This window comes from Oxyura jamaicensis, chromosome 13 (genome assembly GCF_011077185.1).
Source record: "Oxyura jamaicensis isolate SHBP4307 breed ruddy duck chromosome 13, BPBGC_Ojam_1.0, whole genome shotgun sequence".
Classification (NCBI taxonomy): domain Eukaryota; kingdom Metazoa; phylum Chordata; class Aves; order Anseriformes; family Anatidae; genus Oxyura; species Oxyura jamaicensis.
Genome location: NC_048905.1, coordinates 8,553,119 through 8,562,294, shown reverse-complemented (window position 1 = coordinate 8,562,294; position 9,176 = coordinate 8,553,119). Strand labels below are relative to the sequence as shown.

Sequence of the window (9,176 nt, the reverse complement as noted above, 5' to 3'; positions counted from 1 at the left end):
GTGATAAAGACAATTCAGGAACAAATTATCCCTACATATGGGATTGTTTAAAATACAGACTCAGATCAAGGAAGTCATTTTACTTCATATATTTGACAAGGATTAATGAGAACTTTGGGAATAAAATGGGAGTTTCATACTCCATGGTACCCTTCCTCATGTGGGAAAGTGGAAAGAATGAATCAGACATTAAAGAAACACCTGTCAAAACTGGTTTTAGAGACGAAACTTTCCTGGACAAAATGCTTACCTTTAGCTCTTCTCAGAATTCGAACTGCTTCTAGGAAAGATATAGGAGTATTGCCATGAGATGTGTGGACTACCATAGAAGCGGTGAGATACCTCCTCTTGAAACCAAAGATATTTTCCTCAAAAACTGTATACTCAGGTTGTCTTCTTCCTTGACATCTCTCAGGGTTCATGGACTGTTGGCTCAAACCCCACCTTTGGAATTCCCAGTACATACATACCATGCGAGCGATTGGATGCTGATACGTACCTGGAGAGAATCAAAACTCCACCCTGAGTGGGAAGAACCATTCCAAGCACTGCTCACTACCGAGACAACCATAAGAACTGTGGGAAAAGGCTGGACTCACTATACACAGGTGAAAGCATCTGTCGACCCTAGTACCTGGGAAGTTGTTCCTACAGAAGGGTCGTTGAAAGTTAAAATTAAAAAGAAAGTTTCATAGTAGACTCTGGGTGGGATAAAAATTTATAATTGTAAACCAAATTTTATTTTCGCAAGTAACTGATGAATGTGACTTGTGACTGGGAGAAAGGACTGGCCTATACAGAACTGGAGTGCCCCCAGGGGGTTTTAATTCTTGTAGCAGAGTTCATCTTAATATTGATAATTATTTGGAAACCTAAGATTTAAAAATAATGGCAGGAAGAGGTCAACTATTAGTTTTGACTCTGGTCATTTTACATCTCAGAGGGCCTTGGTCAATTGGCAGATTGGAAAAAGGATGACCAAGAAGGGGAGCAACAGGATACCCTGGCAAGGTATGCGTGAATGTGACAGAGAAGTGCCTCAAACTGTCATGTTCGATGCCTGTCAGGTGCTAGCTTGTGGGGATATAAATGCTCAGCGGTAATTGATTGTATTTTTTCCATTATAACCAGGTCACCTTTATGGCTGCTCCCATCAACAGCTTGCCCTCAAATCCATATCTGGTGCAGAGCTGAACTTACTGTGCTTAAAGCAGGTTTGGGTGAGTGTGCAAGGTACTCTCCCTGCTACGTACTCTCATGTGTTGTATTTTCCTTTCTTAGGGTGTAGTTCTAGAGCAGCAGTCAAGAGAGCTTACCTTACCTTTACCAAAAGAGCTTCCTGGTGCTTACCTTAGCAACTAGGAGCAATGTCCCTTCCCTCACATAGAAGCACATAGAATTTACCCACTTTTTTGGTGGACCAGCCCGGTCCTTCAGACTCTGGGCGTATCCAGACCACCTAGTCTACTCAGCAGCTAGTGCAGTCTGAGGTTCACTAGCTGCTCAAAAACAAAGGCTCAGAACAGAGAGCGCAGTCACACAGAACAAATAGGATTTAAGAAGTGTATAGGACAGACTACAGTGATGAAACAAAAAGCTCTGTCTGTCAAGCATACCTACCTGCCCCTTGTTTACATGCCACTGGCCCCTTTTCTTTTTTTTTTCTTTTTTTTCTTTTTTCTTTTTATTTTTTTCTGTTTTGCCATGTTCATTCCTCCCATATCTGCACTGATCCCACCTTCTCCCCTTCCTATGTCTGTTCTCCTAAACATCCGAAGTTTCGTGCAGTCCTTAGGTTCTGCTCTGTTCCATTTCTGAATTCTCCCTCTGCACCCCATAATGTCTTATGTTGCTGTAGGCCATAATTACTCTTCATGCATTACGAGGAGACAGTTCCTTTCAATGAGTCACCTTGGTGGGTTTTGCACCAGGGATGATGCAGGGGTGGATCACCCATGGCACCAGGGCCTGTTCTTCTCAGCCTATTTAGTGTGCTCCATTTTCACTGAGTAGGTTACAGGGCTCTCTCTGCCTGCATTTTCTCAGACACATCTGAGCACAGGCCACGGGGACCCATCGGCCTCTCTCACTCCTGCCATGCTTGGATGGTTTGAGCTAGGGCTAGGGTAAGGCAAGATATGTCCTAAGGACACAGTGCTCAAACGGGATCTCAGAGATCCCACTAGCTCTGGACAGATTCAGAATCATGTAGGCTGGAAAAGAGCTTCAAGCTCATCAAGTCCATCAGCCCAACTACTGAGTCTCATCACTAAACCATGTCTCTTAGTGCCACATCCACATGTATCTTAAATAGGTCCAAGGATGGAGACTCCACCACTTCCCTGGGCAGCCCATTCCAATGTTTTCTCTGTGAAGAAATTCTTCCTAATATCCAAGACAAAACTCCCATGGTGGTACTGGAAACTGTTTCCTTGCATCCTATCATTCGTCACCTGGGGAAAAAAATGTAAAAAAAGAGACTGACAACCTCCTCACTGCAACCTCCTTTCAGGTACCTGTAGAGAGCAATGAGGTTTCCCCTCAGCCTCCTTTTTCCCAGACTAAACAACCCCAGTTCCTTCAGTTGCTCCTCATAAAGAAATAGAAAAAAAATAGCTTGCAGCCAATAAAACAGATTTCAACAGAAGATAAAAAGACAGAAATAATGGTAGATTGCTACCAAATTGGATTATGGAGCTGGTGCCTTTTTTTAGGCCAGCAGATGAGCAGAATTGGGCTGAGCTCTGAGCAAAAATGCAACGCCTAGCTGAAAGCAAGGAAACATACATGAAAAAATTATTTTGTACTTCCAAAAAATACAAGCTCTGTGGAGAGCCATGCTTGGAAAGAAGCAGGGCAGATGAGCTGGCATGGGAGGCTCTCAAGAATATATGCTACATCCAGGCTAGAAGTTGTGGATGCCCCATCCCTGGAGGTGTTCAAGGCCAAGCTGGACAGGGCCTTGGCCAACGTGATCCAGTTGGTGGCACCCCTGCCCATGGTGGAGTTGGAGTCAGATGATCTTTAAGGTCCCTTCCAACCCCAGACGTTCTGCGATTCTGTGAAATTGAGATGTACAACAAGTGTATCCAGTCAAGTACTGAGCTGAGACTGTCCGCTCAAGACATGGAAAACAGATGTCTCAAACTGGAGATGCAGAGCTCTTCACGTTTTGTGAGAGCAGGAACATGACTGGCACCCACAGCCAGGTGTCTCGTTCCTGTCTGGAAGAGACTGGACCACGGGCAGGTGTCTTTGGACATGTGCAAATCCTCTGATTTCCCCCTAAATGGAGAGGATCTGAGCATGCATGAGAGAGAATTAATGTAGAGTAAGCGTGGATGGAATGGAAAAGGGGTGATCTGCGTGAAAGGCAAGGGACTGGAAAAAACCTTATGGCATGTGGAGGGAAAAGAACTAACCTGGAGTGGAACAGAGCTGATCTGAACCCACTAATACACTCAAACCCTCCTTTCCTGCCCTTAAATACCCTTTCCACAACCAAACATCCCCTTCCCTGAACCTTCCACACTAGCACGGCCCCCCGGACTCAGGACCCCTGCCCCACCCTCAGCCCCCACCTCCCCTTCCCAAACGCCACCTTCCCGCACCGCAACCCCTCCCCACGTTCCCGACCGCCCCCCCTCGCACCCAATCCCCCCCCCAGCCGCATCCATCGCCCTTTCCACGCCCAAACTCCCGCACGTCTCCTCCTTCCCCCGAACGCCGCCCTCCCGCCTCCCGCCCCGGTACCTCCGCGCCCCTTCCTTGCGCTCCGGCCCCGTCAGCCGCGGGCCCCCGGCGCTGCCCCTGCTCCGCTCCGCTCCGCTGCCCCCCGGCCCAGCCTCTCCGCCCCCTGCCGCAGCCGGGGCCCGGCAGCCGTGGCCATGCTGGGCAAGGACTACATGCTGGCCATCATCCTCGTCAACTGCGACGGTCAGCCGCGCCGGGGGCGGGCAGGGGCGGCGGGGAGGGGACGGGGACGGGGCCTGCAGCCGGGGCCGGGCCGCCTGGGTGAGGGTCGGGAGCCACGGGCGGTCCTCGCCCCCCGCGGGGCTCAGCTCAGACACGGGGTACAGGGCTCCCGGTAGCCCCTCTGACAGGCCTGAAGCTGCTGCAGGCGCTGCCGGTTGCAGCCCTTCCAGGCTCTCCGCCATTGTCTCCCTCCTGCTGCTCCCCCCGGTGCCCTAAGGAAGGACATCGGCAGGGCACAGCGAGATGGGGGGTGCAGAAAGAGGTGGGGGGGCAGACCCTGGGTCTGCAGCCAGAACCCCGAGAGCAGACGTGGGGCAGGAGGCAGCGGCTGTGCTGGGGCTGGGCCCCGGTGTGGAGTCAGAGCGGTGACCACGGCCCCGCTGGTGGTGGCTGGACGGCTGTCGGTGATGTGGTTATGCTCAGCCCGGCCCTCCCAGTAGCACAGCTCCCGGGGATAAGCACCCACAAGGGGCATGATGACCTCTATGTATTTTTAGCCGTATGCCCAGGAGCAGATCTCGTTATTCATCTGTACCACAGGCTCGTTTTCTTAATCTCTTCAGAGCTTGAGGTGCAGGGAAGAGGGTCTTTGCCTTTCCCCAGCAAAGCTGGGAGGAAGCCAGCCTCAGGCATCCCGGAGTGTTGGCAAAGAGCTGGGAACGGAGTGCTAGCAGGGGGATCTCAGGGCTGGCCGTCTTGTGCCCTGCCCGGGCACCTCAGCATGGTAACTTCCCAGGCACGGCTTGCTTACAGATTCAGGGAGGCAACTGCCTGCACTGATTGTGGTGTCTTGGGGTCTGCTGCTACTGCATCCTCTCTGGCATGGCTGTAAACCTTCCTGGTCAGCACTCCTCTCCCAAACCGAGTGCTCAGCTGTGTTCTGGGGCAGCACATTGTGCCCTGGAGGCAGCTGCATGACCCTTTCCCTGCTGGCCAAAGCTGCTTACTTCTCAAGGCAACCTCCAGCTGGGAGCAGCTGTGGGAGCTTTCCCCCTTGCTTCACACTCTCTCTGCACAGACAACCTCTGGAGTGACCAGAGCCTGGAGATGGACACAGACCTCCCCCCAGGCTGGAGGAAAATCCATGACACTCTGGGCACGTACTACTGGCACGTGCCCACTGGCACAACGCAGTGGCAGCACCCTGCACATACCACGAGCCCAGGAGGGTGCCTGAAGGCTGATGGAGAGGAGACACTCCAGGAAATGGTAGGGGATGTGGGCAGGGGAGTGTTGGTTCCCACTGCCTGGCAGAAGCCTGCCGTGGGGGGGGGTGGAAGGGGGTTGCTGAAGGACCCTCTGGGTACCTTGCCCTGCCTCCCGGACCTTGTCCCGCCTCCCTTGGAGCAGGGCTCTCTCTGTCACCCCAAAGTCCTGCTCAACCCTTTCCTGACCAGGGTAAAGCCCCCTGAAGGACTTCAGGAGGGCCCATGTTGACCCCATCCTGGTTCTTCTCAGGCTGCCCGTGAACTGAGACTGCTGTCCTAGAAGGGAGGCCTCCTGCCTGGTGCCTCTGCAGGCGTACTCTCCTGACAATCCCTCTTGCTGCCCTCACCCCTTTCATCTTCTTTCTCAGGACTGCCAGGCCTCTGTGGTGAAGCACCCAACAAAAAACAGGCCCATTCCCAGCCCCATGGCTTCGCTCTCCAGGAGGTAGGGCTGCCTGTGTGGTCCTTAGGGGTACCATTGTCCCACGACCACCAGTGGGTGCTGGTCCCCGGTGTATTCCCCCAGAACAGCCACACAGACTGGAGCCAACAGGCTCAAGCTGAGCACCTTTGTGGGATGGCACCCAGCTGGTGGTGTGGGGGTCTCTTGGTGCCAGGGCGGTCGTCTCGGGCACTTCTCTGGACATTGGTGCCCAGAGTCAGGAATACTGAGTGGGCGCCTTCCCCTCACCACCCTGTCCGTTTGCAGGACCTCACTGCCCTGGCACAGAGATGACTTCCAGCACAGCACGGAGCCCAGCTCAAAGGTACTGCATCAGGGGGCTTCCTGGCATGCCAGAAGATTCCTGCACCCAGCCCAACCCGCGCAGAGGGTTCGCTGCGGTATCGTGTGCTGGGGCTGGCAGAGGACTGTGCGGTTAGCAGCTGGCAGGCACAGAGGTGGAAGCAAGGGCAGGGGTGGCCGTATCGGCACAGTGAGGGGCATGAGACGGGCTGTGCTGGCCTGTCATTCAAGCCCCAGATGTCTTTCTGCTCAGTGCTTCGCTGTACGCTCACTGGGCTGGGTCGAGATCCCCGAGGAGGACCTGGCACCTGGCAAGAGCAGCATCGCTGTCAACAACTGCATCCAGCAGCTCTCCAACAGCAAGTGCCAGGGCCAGGGCTCTGCAGACAACTGGGGTGAGGTGAGAGCCTGGGGTGGTGCTCAGTCACGGTACCTGTCCCCTCCGTGCGCAGGGACCAGTGCTGCTGGAGCTGGCTGTCCTCACATAAAGGGAGTGGGGAGCCCGGGGCCCTGTGCCAGTGGCAGAGCCAGCTCTGACCACATACAGTGCCCATGCTGCTGGCCTGAGCGTGGGGCAGGTGGGATTGACGGGACTGTCTGTACACACGGGGACGGTGACAAGGGGTGCCTGAGTGGGCTGTCCCCGTGCATCGGAATGGTACTGGAGAGACCTGTGGGGGACAGGCTGTGGGGATGTCCCCACATCTGGGGTCATGCCAGGGGGGAGGAGGGGGCAAGTAGGCTGAATGGATGGGGCTGTCCCTACACTTGGGGTGTGTGCTGGGGATTCCCAGGCCTGCTGCCAAGCTGAGGGTGCCCGACTCTCTGCAGGGCCAGGACCTGGTGATGATCCTGAAGAAGGACACCATGAGCCTGGTAGATCCCCTCGACCACAGCCTCATCCATTGCCAGCCCATCCTCAACATCCGTGTCTGGGGTGTTGGCTGCAACAATGGCAGGTGCTGGAGGCAGGGGCAGAACACATGGGCATGCTGTGGTTCTGCCCGTTTGGGGTGAAGGAACCCAGGCAGTAACCTGTCCGCTCTCCTTTCTCCCCTCCTGCTGCGACGTGCAGGGACAGGTAACTTGGTGCAAGGCTAGGGGCAGCGAAGCAGGCTGCCTCTGCTGGGACCTCGCTCATTTGCTCATGGCCTTGCAGGGACTTTGCGTTTGTGGCCAGTGACAAGGATACCTGTGTGCTCAAGTGTCACGTCTTCCACTGCAACGTACCTGCCAAGGGCATCGCCAAGGCCCTGCACAAAATGTGCTCCAAGGTGGGATAATAGGGCCTGCAGGCATGGGTGGCCTGAGCCCTCTCATGGCCCTGGTGCTCACAGGGGTGTGCTTTAGGGTGGCCCTGGGGTCTTGGGGGTGAGGGGAGGCACAAGACCCCTGCCTCTGCCATCGTGAGCCTCAGTTTCCCCATGCAGAGCTCTGCTTATCCTCCACTGCCAAAGGGTGTCTGGGTGTCCGTATCAGGCTGCCCCTTAGCCTGCAGGACCCCGTGCACTCTGTCTCTTGCAGATTGTGGCCGAGCGAGCAGTAGCAAGCAGCAGGCTGCCACACGCCATCACACTGGAACCCATCTCCACTAATGACCTGCCACTGCAAGGTACCAGTGCGTGGGCACAGGGCCTGGCAGCAGCTCCCATGCCACTGCCAGTGCACTGCGGGGGCTGTGTTGCTCTCCCCGTGCCCAAGGTCCCCAGGTGCTGCTGGGCTGCTACCCCCAGCACAAAGACCAGCAGGGCCGTGGGATGCCTGGCAGACAGAACGTCGTGGCCTGTCTTGATGCGTCCCTGTGGGCCTTTGGGACCCTGGGAGTTGGTGGGGGGGCAGGGATCCCATATCAGCTCTCCCTTCTTGGCAGTGGATATCCTGGATGCCGTGAGACAGTCGATCCAGAAGTATGAAGCACTGTACATCGGCAGCCTGCCTGTTCCCAGGGCCATGGGTAAGTGCTGCTGGCCCTGCAGCAGCTGAGGGATGCCTGAGAAATGCCCACTTGTGGGGAGACCGAGCAAGTCCCACGGGTGGCCAACCATGCCCCAGTCTAGGGGACCACCACCTGTGGGGCACCCAGCACCCCGCTGCCAGCTCCAGCAGCCACCTTGCTGGGGCAGGGACCGACAGCCAGGCTTCTGTCCTGCCAGGGATGGACGTACTGAATGAGGCCATCGAGAAGCTGACGAGAGGCCCTGGGCGGGAGTGCTGGACGCCCTCCCTCATCAGCGTGTCCGACACAGCCATGCGGGTGCACCCTGCACAGGTGGGACCAGGGAGGGAAGGGGAGGGGGCCCTGGGGTGATGCAGCTGAATGAAGCGGGCACCCAGGGTAGGAAGAAGCAACCCACTGGGGAGGGCCTGGCCCACAGCAGCCGAGCCTCGAAGGGGAGGAGATCTGGCTGTGGGTGCCGAGGACTGCAGGGCTGCCTGTGGGGTTGGTGTGTGATGGATCAGCCTGTCCTATCCCGGCAGGAGGAAGAGAGGACCCACATCTGGGAGTGCCAGGTGCGCTATGTGACCTTCCTCGGGGTGGGCAGGGATGCACACACCTTTGCGCTCATCGTGGACACGGGACAGCACTTTCAGTGCACAGCCTTCTGGTGTGAGCCCGATGCTGGCACCATCTCGGAGGCCGTGCAGGCAGCTTGCATGGTGAGCGGGACCCAGGGGGCCCCACGCTGCTTCCCCGACCACACCACACGTTCACCCCGTCAAGGCCTGAGCCCGGACACCTGGGTTCCTGGCAGGGGGTTCGGGCCAGCCACTCCCTTGCAGGAGGGTGGGGGGATGAGGCTGGACGCCTGGGCGCAATGCCCACCCCTGGCAGGGCGGCGGGGTCAGGAGGGTGCAGACGCGCCGTGCCAGGCGTCACCCCACGGAGCTGCGTGTCCGACCCTGCTGCCGCGCGGCCGTCACGCCGCGTCCCTCGTGTCCCCGCAGGTGCAGTACCAGAAGTGCTTGGTGGCCGCCGCGCCGGGGGCGAGGCCGAAGCGCACACCCGCGGAGGGGCGGCGGGCGGCGGCGGGGGACGCTCCGGGCGGGCTGTTCGCCGGGGAGGTACCGAAGGCGAGCGGGGGCAGCGGCGGGGCTGCGGGGCCCGGGCCTCGCAAGCGCGGCGTCTTCTCCTTCCTGGAGGCCTTCCGCCAGAAGCACTCCCTGCTGCACCTGCCCTAGCGGGGCGAGCCCGGGGCTCGGCTCGGCCGGAGCGCGGCCGCCGGCGAGGGCCCCGCCGCCGGCCCCCC

The 9,176-nt window shown here is 57.2% G+C and overlaps 2 protein-coding genes across 2 annotated transcripts in view; both read left to right on the top strand.

The window, feature by feature from the left end:
- Nucleotides 1-9,176, top strand: part of SRA1 (steroid receptor RNA activator 1) — a 23,298-nt gene that overhangs the window by 11,996 nt on the left and 2,126 nt on the right. The gene's annotated exons all lie outside the window — the stretch shown is intronic.
- On the top strand, nt 3,851-9,152 carry APBB3 (amyloid beta precursor protein binding family B member 3). Its single transcript, XM_035339013.1, has 13 exons — nt 3,851-3,936; nt 4,994-5,184; nt 5,552-5,628; nt 5,893-5,950; nt 6,182-6,328; nt 6,760-6,887; nt 7,004-7,009; nt 7,088-7,202; nt 7,453-7,540; nt 7,799-7,882; nt 8,082-8,197; nt 8,407-8,586; nt 8,875-9,152. Exons 1-13 carry the CDS (start codon nt 3,888-3,890, stop codon nt 9,106-9,108), a joined length of 1,473 nt encoding a protein of 490 aa, XP_035194904.1. The 5' UTR covers nt 3,851-3,887; the 3' UTR covers nt 9,109-9,152.

Bases quoted from the DNA above. Each gene is read 5' to 3' on its own strand.
- APBB3 (XM_035339013.1), top strand. From the start codon at position 3,888: ATGCTGGGCAAGGACTACATGCTGGCCATCATCCTCGTCAACTGCGAC. The intron at 3,937-4,993 runs GTCAGCCGCGCC...CTCTCTGCACAG, and splicing joins CATCCTCGTCAACTGCGACG to ACAACCTCTGGAGTGACCAG. The intron at 5,185-5,551 runs GTAGGGGATGTG...CTTCTTTCTCAG, and splicing joins AGGAGACACTCCAGGAAATG to GACTGCCAGGCCTCTGTGGT.